This window comes from Neltuma alba, unplaced genomic scaffold, assembly GCF_004799145.2.
Source record: "Neltuma alba isolate B1F8T4 unplaced genomic scaffold, ASM479914v2 tig00007017_pilon, whole genome shotgun sequence".
Classification (NCBI taxonomy): domain Eukaryota; kingdom Viridiplantae; phylum Streptophyta; class Magnoliopsida; order Fabales; family Fabaceae; genus Neltuma; species Neltuma alba.
Genome location: NW_021634650.1, coordinates 98,776 through 114,359, shown reverse-complemented (window position 1 = coordinate 114,359; position 15,584 = coordinate 98,776). Strand labels below are relative to the sequence as shown.

Sequence of the window (15,584 nt, the reverse complement as noted above, 5' to 3'; positions counted from 1 at the left end):
TTTAATTTGTTTATTCAATAGACTCTATTACACTGTGATAGATGTTTAGACTTAATAAATTTTGTTTGTGACTCAATTTTATTTATATTTATACCTTTCATTAGTAATTTTATTGTTTCATTTTCATTATTTTGATAAAATATGCACACACAAAAATTTGCATTTTAGTTAAACAAACTAAAAGCTCACGGACTGGCCTGAGCCTGTCATCTCACAGGCTGGGTTTGGAAAAATAGTTTATTTTTGGGACTTGAACTTAAACGGGCCGGCCTGGCTTGTTTTTCCGGTACTTTGTAAAGTGAGAATATTGTTTTAGTATTAAAAGTTACATCATTGGAAGGCACCGATTTCTTTTTTTTAGTTTTTTTCAAAAAAAAGGGTTTCTCCCTAGTCATTAAGTGAGGTAATAGGATTATAAGTCTCAAAATCCTCAAATTTAAGCGAAGCCCGGACTTGAAGAGTCTGATGAAATTAAGAAAGCATGGTTATAGATGTTTGCATAGATTTAGAGGAAACGGGATAATGTGACCTATATATATATATATTGTTCCTTTGGTTGCTTCAATTTGGTTTGCATCTTTAAAATAACAGGACTGAACGGATGGAAATCCCTGGGAGTTGAATGTATCTGGCTGACATATATACTAATTTTTTACATTGAAGGAAATTGCAGACATAGCATATAATAATGTGAACAGAAGGATTGTACATAAATGTTTGGCAGCGCAATTTAAATGCAGTTGTCTAAAGCTACTATTAATATTTGGAAGTATAACCGCAATATAGTCTGTATCGGTGACTTCCCTTTAAAGAAATCATTTTTCCTCTGGCTTCTTTCGAGAAGAAAAGGTGCTCACAAGTTAAAATGGAAAAAAGAAATCAATAATCAATAATATCAATATCTATAATAAAATTTATAGGAAGTTGATTTATTCATTAGTATGACTTATTTTAGACTCTGTGCCAACACATGGGACTCATTTCTAATAAACAGTTGTTTAAGAAAATATTTGTGGAAGCATATTGATGAAATTAAGTATACTCAAGAATAAATGCTTTGATGGATAACAACGTGATATATTTTTTAATCATAGTATCTGCACTATCAACAATCCTATTCCCTTCCTAATTTTGGCTTCCATTGCAATCCTAACTCAAATTCTGCTTTGTTTCAGAATTTTAGATTCAAACAGTGCTGTAAGTTCATGTACACACTATAATTGAGCACTGAATCAATTTCTAACTAAAGACAAGCGAAGGCTCATCCAACTCTGCACAATTTTTGAAGACGACATAGCACTGAACTTCTTTGTAAGAACAGAATTTGGAGAGCAGGGGACTAAGGCACATTTACGGAATTAAAAATCAATTAAATCCGTTATCTCTTCAATTTTTTATTGAACTTGCCGTGCTAGCCTAGTTTGGAGATTTTTCTAATGTTCATTCATTATTTCAATGTATGTTCAGTATTATTGCAAGGACTATTTAAAATAAATAAATAAATAAATATGAGGGACGAAATGGATTGGAATCTTATATTTAGGATCAAAATAAAAGTCAAACAACTTCTTATATTAAAGACCAAACCTTCCAACCAAAAAAGATGCATTTGGATAAAATAATGGCATAGTGCAGGAAATCTCCCTTCTCTAGCTTTAATCCCATTTGTTGAATTTTCTCATGTAATTCTGATATTCAACCACACGAGAATCAAAGCGATCTCTGATGAAGAATTCACATGCCAACTTACAAGTAGCGCCCTCGCCAAACCGAGTTCCTTGGGTTTCCTTTAATGTGCGATCCATTGGATCATTCCATCCTTTATTAACTTGATCGTGATGAAATTTACACATGAAATTGCATTCTTTTGCTGAGAGTAATACTACATTGAGTTATTTAAGCTACCCGAATATTTTCGCCATCCTTAAATCACATTAATGTCATTCCTGCAAGAAGAATTTATTCTTCCACCATGTTATATCAACGCTTAATATCATTCTTAGTCACTGAAATTTAATTTTATTTTCGTTTTAATCTCTAAAATTTGAAACCAATGATTTTGGTTCTTGAAATTTAACATTATTTTAGTTTTTTTTAGCTGATTATTGTTTTAGTTCTCTCTAAAATTTGAAGCCGCCAACAGTTCTAATCTTCAGAATTTGATCTCACTTTAATTTTGATCCTTAAAAAATACTGTTTCACGGATTAAAAATATTTAAGTGAACCAAAATGATATCAAATTTCAGGAAACAAATCCTCTGGTCTCAAATTTTAGATACCCAAACCAAAATGAGGTGAAATTTAGGACCAAAACTACTTATTTTAAATCTCAGGATCAAAACTAAAATAAATTCAAATTTTAGATATTAAAAATTGGGCTAAAATATAAAAACTCTCCTAAGTTCCAGGTCAAATTAACAAGGATGTGACGTCCTACATAACATCCAACTTCTTGCCATTTGCATGAGTTAATAAATTTATGATAATTATATATATTTTTAAAGAAGGTTTAAATTGTCATTTTGCCATTAAAAAAAAAAAACCCTCATTTCTTTGCAGCTCCGTGCCGCAGCCCGCCATCAACCACAACGCCACCATCGATGGGTGATTGACTGAAATCGGGATCGAATAAAGCACAAAGACTAGACAAGTGCAAATAGATAATTCCATGAGGACATGAACATTGATCCAATGCAGAACCCAGTACAGGCAACTAAAGAAAACACAAACACTTTGAAAATCAAAATGTTAATCTGCCCAACGAGAGGTTCTTTTTACGAATTGAAAGTTGAGTTAGCCCGCAGTAAGGAGATAAAAGAGATTAGGGTTTCTTATTTTTAAACACAAATGGCATTCTAACCCTTCTATGAAAAATATATATAATTATATAAAATTATTAACCCATACGGATGCTATTTTTGATTTTATGTAGGATGCCACATCATCCTCATTAATCCAACATTCCGGTTTCCATCTGAGAATTATTAAATATAGGCGGCTTAAGGTAAAAAATCATAACGTCAAGAATAATATTTGTTGACCAGAAACAGGACCTACCTTACATAAATTAGGGAAGTGCCTTTAATTTTCAAAAGTTGATAATATTATTTTTTTTTTGAGTAAGATGATAATATTAATTTCCTATGCTCTTTCTCACCCCGCGTCCTCTGCTCCGCCTTGGCTAGACTTGGGTCGAATCCTAAGTAGTTGGTTCTGTTAATATTGGGCCTTAGAGGTTCGGCTCATAGCAGTTTTCCATAATCATTATGTTTTTAAGGGATATTTTGATAGAAACGAAACTATAATTTCATAAGTTTTACGATATATGAAGTAAATATATAAAGGAATTTATTTTAATTTATGAAAAAGTGTTTTTCAGAAGCACTTCTCATGCCATCCAAACACTTTTTTAGTCTCTGTTTCCCACAATGGTTTAGTAGGATTCATTATAGTTTTGGCCAATAATCGGCTTCCTATGATATAATTATACCCGGCAATTTTAAATGAAATCACTTTCCCTATTTCATACACTTGCTACCCACACAAAAAGTTTTAATACTGAATCCTTTATTAATTACATTTCACATTCACAATGACAAATGAAAAATAAACTTGGTTTATGATTGACTTGATGGAAATTTCAATTTTCAATGTTGCTTCGTCAAAATTTGATATTCCCTTTTCGAGGATTTCTTTCCCATAATGTGTCCGTGAATCCTTCAAAAATTATCATACAATTAATTTAATTTCTTAATTACTCCTTTGGTCCTAAATATAAGACCCCTTTTATAGTATAAATTATATTATAAAAAAGGTCTTATATTTAGAAACGGAGAAATATTTTACTATAAATTGCAGCAAAGTACTCAGTTTAGCTTCGCTTGTAGTGACAAGGGGTAAGAAAACAAGAAGAATAATACGGTTTTTTTAATTGCATACTGTCATGGTTTCATTTTGGCTTTCTCAAAGACTCGAGAGTCAAAAATCAAAAGGCCTTGAGAAATTGACAACTAATAAATATCCAAAAAATTTATTTAAAAATAATGTTCACTTAAATGAAGCCAATAAACAAAGAAATAGGTGAAATTAACGATCAATAAACTCATGAAAACAATTTTTTGGAAGTATAATGGCGATACAGTACTAGCTTCATAGGCTTTCCTTGATCTCTATGTATAAATACATTTTTTTTATCTCTACTTTTTGGATATGAAATGGGACAAAACCCATGTTATCAGAAACAATCAGTGATAGTGGTTGGTTCTGTTGAAAGGAAAAACAGAGACTTTATTCGATCATCATATAGCAAGGAATTCATTACGCTGCTATGAGATACAACAAACAGATTTGATGATTTTATCACCTGTTAGTGGTGAGAAAGATAAAATGAAGACTACTTCTGAACAAATATAATATCTGATTTGACAAAAAAATTTTGAGTATAAAAAATCAGTTCACTTTCTGAAGTCAACAAACGAAAGCATCAAAGCCAAAGATAAACATAACCACCAAGTTTGGCATATTATCCAAATGGCTCACAATCGCATATCATTCTTGTCATTCCCACACTGTAATAGTTTCCACCTGTGATACTGCAGACGAAGCAGAACCAAATTACCAGGAAAAAGACAAGAAACAACACCTAAATTAACAACTCAAATGGTTCAGAGCTCTTCAGTTGTTGGCCAACTGGTAAAATGAAGCTGATGATTGTTACATTCATGTCGCACGCCTCGATCCTCCTGGACCTGTCGGTGATGAAAAACAGGTGAAATGCAAAGTTAAACAGGTGAAATACTCCTCTTATCCTAAATATAAGACCCTTTTTGTAATGTAATTTACACTATAAAAAAAGTCTTATATTTAGGACCGGAGTAGTTCATAATATATATGGCATCTATATTTCTTTTCATTCTAAGTTTTATTCTGCACAAGGGTTGTCTCTAATTCCAAGATGTGCACGAATGCAATTCAGACTTATATGATATCGTTAACATTAGTGAAGAGCAGAGCAAAAAATCACATGGACCTTGGAAATTGACCAGCTATGAAGAAGACCAAAATACTTACTGTTATACATTGTTAATATCTACATGTATACATAATATTTACCAACAGTCGAGCCATAGCATCAACTTCTTGGTAAGAAACTCGAACTGGGAGAGCAGGGGACTAAGGCATACTAAAGGAATTAAAAATCAATGAATCCATTATCTCTACAATTTTTGGTTGCACATGCCTGTGGATAGAAATTAGAGATGGTTGCGTATACATGTAGTAGCTTGGGTTGGAGATTTTTCTAATGTTTATTTATTATTTTAATGGATGCCGGGCATGAGACCCAAAGGCCAATCCCAATGAGAATAAAGAATTCTTTTCATACATAGATGGAGGCCATAAAGAATTAAAAGAATTATTGGACCTGGAATTGCATTATCGAGCGATTCTTTTGTTATCCTTTGGGGTCGTGCGCTCATTTCGGCCTCTCTTGGTTCTCAAAGAGTACGGCATCATGGTCAAGTTCCCTATCCTCTAGCGCACACGAGCGCTTCTCCTAACGAAATAACGTGCTGGCTGATGTTGGGACACTTCAACATTAGGGTGTTGGCTGGTACTGCCTGTAACAGCATCTGTCTTTAGCCTTAATTCCACTTTTTCCTGTAATTCTGATGCATATATTGGCCAAATTCCACACCTTTTTATCCCGTCATTAAATTCATCCCCAAGACGACTGAACGAATCTCCGTCGAAGAAGAATTCACATGCAAACTTGTAAGTGCCGCCCTCATCAAATCGCCTTCTTTTGTTTTCCTTCAACATGCGATCCACTGGATCATTCCATAACAAAACATGATCATACCAGAGGCAAGTAATTTGGTCGTCACCCCTGTAATAGATCTTTTCATCTTCAAAGTCAAATTTTCTCTTAACTGATGTCATCATGAATGCGGGAACAATGCAACAAGAAGCGAAACCCAATAAATGGTCAGAAGAAGCTGGTGCAAGCTCAATACTAATAGACCTCTTAGCGGTCTGGGAATATTTGAAGCCCTCTGGGATTGTGCTTCCGGGATAACAGACTCTAACCTCACTAGAGTTATGTATTGCTCGCATCAGTGGGAAACTGAAGGTCTCAGTGATGGGCAGTCGTTGAGATAACAACAAATAAGGGAAGATGGAAGTTCTGGTAAGGACCTAAGCCTCTTGCATTTACCCAAATCAATTTCTCTGAGCTCTGAAAGACGCTTGATGCTATCTGGCAAACTCTTAACGCTGCTTCCTCGTAGTGATAGAATCTTCAACAATGACATGGCACTGATATTATCAGGGATCTCAGAAACCTTACAGTATGTCAACCTCAATTCTTCTAACGAACAACACGCATCAAACAGAATGGATAATTGTGATTTGACCATTCTTCCTTCAAAACGATTAAGAGAGAATATTTTAAGAGATGTCAAGCAACTTAGCTCATTTACTTGAAAGTTCCTGAGACTCCCACCGAGATATAGCTCTTCAAGTTTATTGTACCGTCCAAATGGCAAGTTTAATGTTTTGATACCTGAATTATTCAAATGTAAGCTTCTCATTTCTTCTGATGACACCGAAAATTCCTCGAGAGCAAAGCAGTGCGTCAGCTTGAGTTCCTTGAGAGATTTCAAATGGTTATTCCCATGAAGATTCTTTAGTGTGAGGCACCCCTCTAGATCCAAAGAAACAAGTTTAGGAAGAGACAAGATTGATGGATGAATACTGCATAAATTTACACAAAATCTGAGGCTCATTATTTCAAGATTTTGTGCCGTGGAGAAATCAGGCAACTCCTTTAACTTCGAGCAGGCAAGATTTATTTTTTTCAAATTCTTAAGATCCTGTGACAATCAAAAGAGAAAAATTACCAAAAAAGCCCTCATAATTCAATTAGACTAAAGAAATGAAATGTGCATTAATATATAGCCATACCTGCGCACCATCCCATAGTTTTACAAGATTGCTAGAAGGCAGTTGGATTTCAACAAGATTCTTTGCACAAAAACCAAGCGGTAGAGTCTTCAATGGATAACTTTCCCAACAAAAATATCTTAGTTCATCAGGAAGTGACTCTAGACCAAAAGGACAAACCACTTGATATTTGTCTTGAAAATGAAAACCAATCTTGAGAAATTTTAAATTACTCATTCTACTAAAGCCGTCAGCACTCAGGCGTATGTTGCTTTTTAACTCACATGGGTTCAATGCGATGCCTTCAATTATATCAGTTCCCTAGAACATAACAAAATTCAAATAATATATTAAACAAGTGGCGTGTAAAAATTCTTTTAATGAAATAATTTAATGAATAAAAAAGGAAGTTAAAGCATCCTTCATTTACCTTGTTATTTTCCAGTATATCTTGAACTTCTTTTGCATCATTTAATCGACTTCGACTTTCAGGGTGCTCTCTAGATTCCTCACGAACTATTTCTTCAGCCATTTCTTGTAGCATATCATGAATTTCTATTCTGCTATCATTTGAAGTAGTTATGAGTGCTGTATCTAGAAGCCTCTCTATTCCAATATCCACATAGAGGTCATCATTACAAGCATCTAGTACCCTCATAATATCTTCTTTCTTTCCTCCCCTGAAGAAGAATGCAATATGTAAAAATATCTTCTTTTCTGTTTTCTCAAGTCCATCATAGCTCACCCTCAATACAGTTTGAATTTCTGCATGGGGAGACTTTCTCAATTTTTTAAGGGCACTCTCCCATGCTTTTGTATCTCTAGAGTTCAAATATGAGCCCAAAACTTTTAATGCCAGAGGAAGACCTTTTGCATATTCAATTACCTGCATTGATAACTTTTCATATCCTTGTTCGGGATGGCCTTGCTTGAAAGCATGTCGGCAGAAAAGTTGAAGCGATTCTTCCTTACTTAATTCTTTCACCTCATGTACTTCATGAGCTCCTCCACTAATAAGAACATGCTTATCTCTACTTGTAATGATGACTTTGCTACCTGGTCCCAATGAAAGATTTTCCTCACTAAGATATTTTAATTGAGTGGAGGTGTCAACATCATCAAGAACTAGAAAAACTCTTGTTCTACGTAGCCTCCTTTGAACATTAGGCATTCCAACCATTGTGAGCTTTTCTTCATCTAGTAGAACAGAGAGAATTTTTTCAAGCAAACAATTCGTTCCAATCGTTTTTGATTTCTCTCTCACATTTTCGACGAAGCAAGACCTATCAAATCGGTGGTAAAAGTTATCAAATGCGGCATGAGCTAAGGTGGTTTTGCCTATTCCTCCTTTACCCCAAATTCCAAAAACTCTAACTTCATGTGATTCATCTTTCATAAATAATTCAATAGGAGTCAAATTTTTCTCAACTCCAATATGTTCCATTGGCTCCACTGTGTCTTTACCTTTACCTTCTAGCTTTTTGCATACATCTTTGATTATTTCGTCAATAAGATCAGATTCATCCCTGAAGTGTTAAAAGAAAGAAGTTGTTTTTCAAAAAAAAAAAAATCACATAGTACATTGTTAAAAATCATAAATGCATAGATTTAATTATCAATAATATAAGCATTAGATATAATTATTTTTAAATGTCTACGGGAAAAATATATAATTCATAAACTGTGGCAAGATTTATCTAATAATAAATAGAAAGAGGAAACATCTTACTGAAAATTTGAGGAGTTATGATAACCAAATATGTCTGCAGTTTCTTTCAAGACCGATCTCCAATCTTGCAACTTCCTTGAACCAACTTTGCAGTTATGATGCTGAACAAATGCATCTTCATAAGACCCTCTTTGATGCCTAACATGTGATGGGTCTATATCATAGAAAACTGGAATTACAGTCTGACTATGGTCTCGCCTGCATTCCATGATTTTCACTAGCTCTTCTAAGCACCACCTTGAAGAAGCATAGTTTTCTGAGAATATCACCAGCGCAATTCTTGATCTTTCTATTGCTTCCGAAAGTGCAGGGGATATTGTATCTCCTCTCTCTGCCGTCTCATCAACATAAACCTCTATCCCCTTTTGTCGAAACTGCTTTCTCAAATGGCTAACAAATCTACGTCGGGTGTCTGGACCTCTAAAACTTACAAAAACATCATATTTTTCCTGCCGAACGCTGGGAGAAGTCGTAAAAGTTGCCATTACTGGATATAGACAAAAACCATAGGGTGTTAATTATTCCTAATAAATTTGATGCTAATCTCTCCCCTCAAGCTCCCGTTTATAACATTCTAATAAGCATATAACTGCTCAAATATTATATGTCTACTCCCAAGTGAATTCAATTTCTATCTAGCACGGCGATGTCAACGCGAGAAGAACAGGATAGCTCATTAACAATTATAGTTCGGACCAATAAACAGGAAATAAATGAAATAAAGGTAAGTAACTAGGCGGAGAAAAGTTCATAGTTCTCCTCTAACAAACAATAGTTGAGCATCTCAAAAATACTAATACTAATTATAATCTGAAACGGGTTGAAGGGGACTTAATATGATGTAGATCCTACTTCATCATAAAATTCGAACAAGTGGAAATGAACGATGGTGAAACAGAGCAAGAACCAAGAACACAATCATAAGGAACTCATTAGGAACATTATGGCTCTTCCTGATACATATGTACATATGCATGAGTAGTTCGACTATATACATATTACAGATCAGGAAGCAGATCATCATACCTGGATAGATCTAACCTTATTTCTGGCAAACTAAGAGCAAAAGTGATGTCTGAGTAGACAGCAATGTAGTTTTTGAGCGAATAAGGTGGGTTTTGGGAAACTTCCTTATCATACCTGGAGGGATCAAACCTTCTGTGTTCTTGCGGGAAGAATAGAAGAAGAGATAGAAAGCGGCGATCCCAATGGCTACGAAAGAGAGGGCCACACCCACTAGTAATTCATTCACCTGTGCCTCGAAGAACTCCATGCTCCAGTCCCTTCAAGTAAGCAGTGCTATCTCACAGAAAATTCTATTTAAATATTTGTATATTGACGCTGATTCATTATAACATTCAAACAAGCGAAAACGAAAGATGGCGAAACAGAGCAAGAACACAATCATATACATATGGAACTCATCAGGAACATTATGGCTTTTCCTGACGTGATGAATAGTAAGGAATGAGAAAGAAGATCATCATACCTGAATCGATGAAACCTTATTTCTTGCAAATTAAGAGCAAAAGTGATGTCTGAGTAGACAGCAAGGCAGCTTTTAAGCTAAGAAGTGAAGAATGTTTCTGGGAAACTTGCTTATCAATTCGAGGAGTCTTCGTTATTAAAAAGCAACTTCAATAATTTAAAATGGCTAGCTTATGCGCGTTTTCTCCACTTGTCATGCTCCAAAAAGAAAATAAAAATCAAATAAATAATTGATTTGTTGACTTGATTGCTTTATAGTCAAATGTTTTCTTTTCAAACAGCAAGCGTGTAATTTAATTGGCTGATAGTGAGCCATGTGTGCTGGTTTAACCAAAGATTTTATGTTCGTATTTTAAGCATGCAACTAATACTTCTCATATTCTTAATATAAGGCCTGCTTTATAATACAATTTATATTACAAAATAGATTTTATATTTAAATTAAAGATAGGAGGAATAGTAAATATTTGTTGGAAGAATTTTACTGTCCTTGTGGCTCTTCTCAACTGACAAAATCAGTTGGAGTTCAATGTGGCTAATAATTTATTACTTTCAATCTTTTGATAATCATATTCGTGCGTCTTCTTCACATACTCTGCCTGAGACTAATACTATATTGAGTTATTTAAGTTGGCTCAATAGTTTCTGCACGCTTGAATCACATTAATGTCACTGCTTGCAAGAACAATTTTTTACTCAGTGATTTCCTCATTTATTTAAAATGCAGTGGCACATTGGAAATTGACATCTAATCGATTTTCAGTCTTCCATATAACTAATGTTTTATTACCTGTTTAGTCCCTGAACCATATTATATCATGGGTTAATACCATTTCATTATCCCTGAAATTTAACGTCTTTTTGGTTTTGCTCTATGAAATTTGAAATCAGTGATTTTGATTCTTAAAATTTAGAGTCATTTTAGTTTCGGTCCCTAGAATTTGAAACCATTAGTTTTGATATTTGAAGCTTAACCTCATTTTGGGTTATTAAAAAACACTATTTCAAAGACTAAAAAATCCTTAAATGGATCAAAATGAAGTCAAATTTTAAAGATTAAAGCTTTTAGTTTCAAATTTCAACGACTCAAACCAAAATGGGGTCAAATTTTATGGATTAAAAATTATATTAATCCTTGTATCAACTAAAGTTGCACAAATTTCTTTTTTTTTTATGACGTAATTTTCTTATTTTATATATAATTGATCCTTATAGTTATATATATATTCACACAATATATAAAGAATACATAAAGATGACTAAGGAAGAACAACGCTCATTTCGGGAGGAAAATTTAAGGAAATACCTCTAACTTTTAAAAGTTGATGATATTAATTAAAAATAACATTTGACGGTAATCATGGGACAATGGTCTGCTTCTTTTGACAATTTGGGTGCATAAAAAATGCCTTCCCTGTTTCGCACTCACCCTCACAAAATAGTTAAAAAATTAAATACTTCATTAATTTATGATATTTGTGGTGGAAGACGATGTTGCTTTTCGCGAATTGGGGCACATGAAAGATGCTTTCACACTCAGCACATCACAATGTTTTCCAAAATCATCATGTTTCTAGCCTCTGTTTGGGGACAATAGCTTAGTAGGATTCATTATAGTCTTGGCCAAGAATAGGCTGCCTAATATAATTATACTTGACAACTTTAAATTAAGAAGAATTACAGTGAGGTCTTAAAAATAATAATTACTAAAAAGTTCTAATAACAACCTAAGCAGCTGATAAGTTTTAGAATAGAAAATGATAACTTCTAACATTTATTTTGTAATTATTTTCTTTCTCTGGAAACTAATTGTAATTTTACCTTTGAATTAAAACAATTTCCCTATTTCACACACTTGCTACTCAAGCAAAAGTTTTTAATACTGAATCTTTTATTAATTATATTTCACATTCACATTGACAAATAAAAAATAAACTTGGTTTATGATTGACTTGATGATCATTTTAATTTTTATAGGTATTTTTATTAGTTTATCTCTGTAAATATGTCGAATTTTGGGATGCTATTGTTAAGGATTTTTTTTCTTCACGTCTCATAAATTCTTCAAAAATTATCGTACAATTAATTTAATTTCTCAATTGTTTCGTTATAAATTCCAGCAAAATACTCAATTTAGCTTAGCTTGCAGTGACAAGGGTTAAGAAAACAACAACAATAATAATACAACTTTTTTTTTTTGATTGTGCCATGTCATGTTTTTCATTTTGGCTTTCTCAAAGACTTGGAAGGAATGGAGGAATTGACAATTGATTAATGATCAATAAACTTATGAAACCGATTTTTTGGAAGTATGCAGATAGCAATTCAATACTAGCTTCATTGGGTTTCTTCCTTGATCTCTATAAATAAGTACATCACTTTTATCTCTAGCTTTTGGATTTCAAACGCTAAATTACTTGAGAAAATCAGTGACGGTGGTTGCTTCTGTTTATAAAAATAAAAAATAAAAGAGCAATAAAGACTCCATTCAATCATTAGACAACAAGGAATTCATCCACTGCTCTGAGAGAGATACAACAAACAGATTTGATGACTGTTCCAACTATATATATACGTGTGTGTGTATATATTTGTGGTGAGAAAGAAAAAGGGAAGACTACTTCTGAAAAAAAATACAACATCTGATGTGGCAAAATTTTCTGAGCAGAACAAATGAGTTGACTCTATAAATTCAGCAAACAAAAGCATGAAAGCCAGAGACAACCACAACCACTAAGTTTAGCATCATCCAAATGGCTGATAATCACGTATCATTGTTGTCATAATTCCGACACTGCAGAAAGCAGAACCAAGTGTTGTGAAATAATGCAATATGTGTGTCAAATAAAGTCCCACATGGGAAAGATGAGAAGAAGTCTAAGTGTATAAATGAGATCAAGCATCCTTGGGGGGGTAAATGGGCCAAGAGGGAAGTGGGCCTCGCGCACACAACAACAGGCCACCAGGAGGGAAACGCAGTTGTAAACCGGCGATTCCCCCCCCTGCGCGTGAATTAAACGCGGTAAAGCCTCATTTTACGAAAATTATTTTAAACTTTGTTGAATATTTTTTAATAAAATTATGCTTACCAGAAAAGCCTTATTTTGGACCTGTTAAAAGTCAAGAGGCTTATTGTTTCGTTTTGTGGCCGACCGGACGCGTCTCGCGGGGTGTAGGCGAACGTTGTGTGCACCAACGTTCGCGTCGTTCCGTCTCCAACGGAACCTTACGTTGCTTCGGTCGTACCCGCTCGGCGAAACAGAGGGATGCGTCCTCCGGTGATGTGGCCATTCGCGCCTATATAAGGGACTGTCCAGGCAGCGTGAAGACACGCTATTCCATCCTCTTCCTCTTCTCTCCCGCGGGTGTTTGCTGTTACAATTGCTTTCGCTGTTCTGCTACCTTGCTTCGCAGGAAGGGTTCGTTTGATCCTGGGGAGTGCCGCTGCCTGTTACACCGAGGGGTTGCGGAATATCTCTCAAGGACAGTGTCCTTGTGACGCGACTCGAACCGGATTTGCTATTCCTCATTTGCTGCCGCCAACAATCTTGAGAGATACCCTGAACAATGGCTGCAAACAACGATGCTGCTGGCTCCAGTGCTGTTCCTGTCAGCGTTCCCCTGAACGTCCCGGCAGCCATACCGCTTGCTAGGCCATTCCCTGACACATCCAAGATAGAAATGTTTGATGGAAGCAACTTTAGGCGGTGGCAAGAACGTGTCTACACAATTCTGGACATGCATGGAGTTGTCAATGCGCTAACTCAATCAGAACCTGCTGCAGATGCTGATCAAGGACAGAAGGATATGTGGCACCAGGCCAACAAAGTATGCAGGCACACCTTGATCAGTACACTCTCTAATGATCTGTTTGACATCTACAGCGTCTACAAAGAGGCCAAGCAAATATGGGAATCATTGGTTCTCAAATATACTGCTGAGGAACGCTGGGAAGCAGAAATTTGTGGTCGGAAACTTCTATAGGTGGGAGATGACCGATGACAAAGACATCAAGCTTCAAATCAATGAATACCACAAATTACTGGAGGAACTTCGGGCTGAAAAGATCAATCTTCCTGACGAGTTCATCGCTGGGGTCCTGATTGAAAAGCTACCAACCTCATGGAACAACTACAAACAACAACTCAAGCATAAACAGAAACAATTGTCGCTTACCGGCTTGATCACTCACATCATCATTGAAGATACCAACAGAAGGACAATACAAGCAGCGAAAGAGAAAGAGACGGCTGCCAAAGCAAACCTAGTGGAAACAAAACCACGCAACAAGAGGTACGACCCTAACTCAAAGAAACAGAAAAATAAGAAACCTGATTACAAACCCAAAGGCACTAACTCCAAATTCAAGAAGAAGGGCAATTGTTTTGTTTGTGGCAAACCTGGACATTATGCAGCACAGTGCAGGAAGAGGGCTAAGGGAAGTTTTCAAAAGGATGAAAATCCTCCCAAGCCAAATGTGAATTTGGTTGAAGGAGATGACAGCGACAATGATGAAGTAATTGCTGCAATGCTTTCTCAGGCCCTCCTCATCTCTGATGTGAGAAAATGGGTGGTAGACTCTGGGGCTACCAAGCACATATGTGCAAACAGGGAAATGTATACCTCCTTCGAAGAAGGGGAAGATCAAATTTATCTCGCTGACTCCCGAACTGCAAAGGTTCAGGGAAAGGGAAAAGTGGTGCTGAAACTCACATCTGGGAAGTCTCTAGTGCTAAATGATGTTCTGTACGTGCCCGATATGAGAGCAAATTTAATTTCTGTGGCTCTCTTGGGAAAGGCTGGGGTGAAAGTGTCATTTGAGTCTGACAAAATTGTGATGACAAAGAACAATGTTCTTGTGGGGAAGGGTTACTGTAATCAAGGTCTCTTTGTACTGAGTGTCGATATGAATGATAATGCATCTTCTTCTGTTTACTTGGTTGATTCTTATGATCTATGGCATGCTAGATTAGGGCATATTAATAGGAAATACATCAAAAGGTTGCAACACCTTAAATTAATTTCTGAAACTAAAAGTAATAATATTGGTAAATGCGAAATTTGTGCAGAAACCAAAATGACGAAAAAATCACATTTTCCTACACAAAGAGAGACTGAGTTATTGTCATTAATACATACTGATTTAGGTGATTTGAAACAAACAGAGACTAGAGGTGGTAAAAGATACTATATCACTTTCATTGATGATTATTCTAGATACACTAGGGTGTACCTGTTAAGAAATAAAGATGAAGCCTTTGAAAAATTTATCTTATATAAGGCAGAGGTAGAAAATCAACTAATAGGAAAATTAAAAGAGTTAGATCTGATAGAGGAGGAGAATATTTATTACTAAATGATTTTTGTGAAAAAGAGGGAATAATACATGAAGTAACACCTCCTTACTCACCTGAATCTAATGGAG

General features: G+C 35.2%; 1 protein-coding gene across 1 annotated transcript; it reads right to left on the bottom strand.

Annotated features, from left to right (window-relative positions):
- Positions 1–6,113: 6,113 nt before the first annotated feature.
- Positions 6,114–9,156, bottom strand: LOC114751683 (disease resistance-like protein DSC1). The gene is made up of 5 exons (XM_028940351.1): positions 8,672–9,156; positions 7,626–8,468; positions 7,373–7,505; positions 6,964–7,263; positions 6,114–6,872 (listed from the first exon to the last, which is right to left on the bottom strand). Exons 1-5 carry the CDS (start codon positions 9,154–9,156, stop codon positions 6,114–6,116), a joined length of 2,520 nt encoding a protein of 839 aa, XP_028796184.1.
- Positions 9,157–15,584: the final 6,428 nt, after the last annotated feature.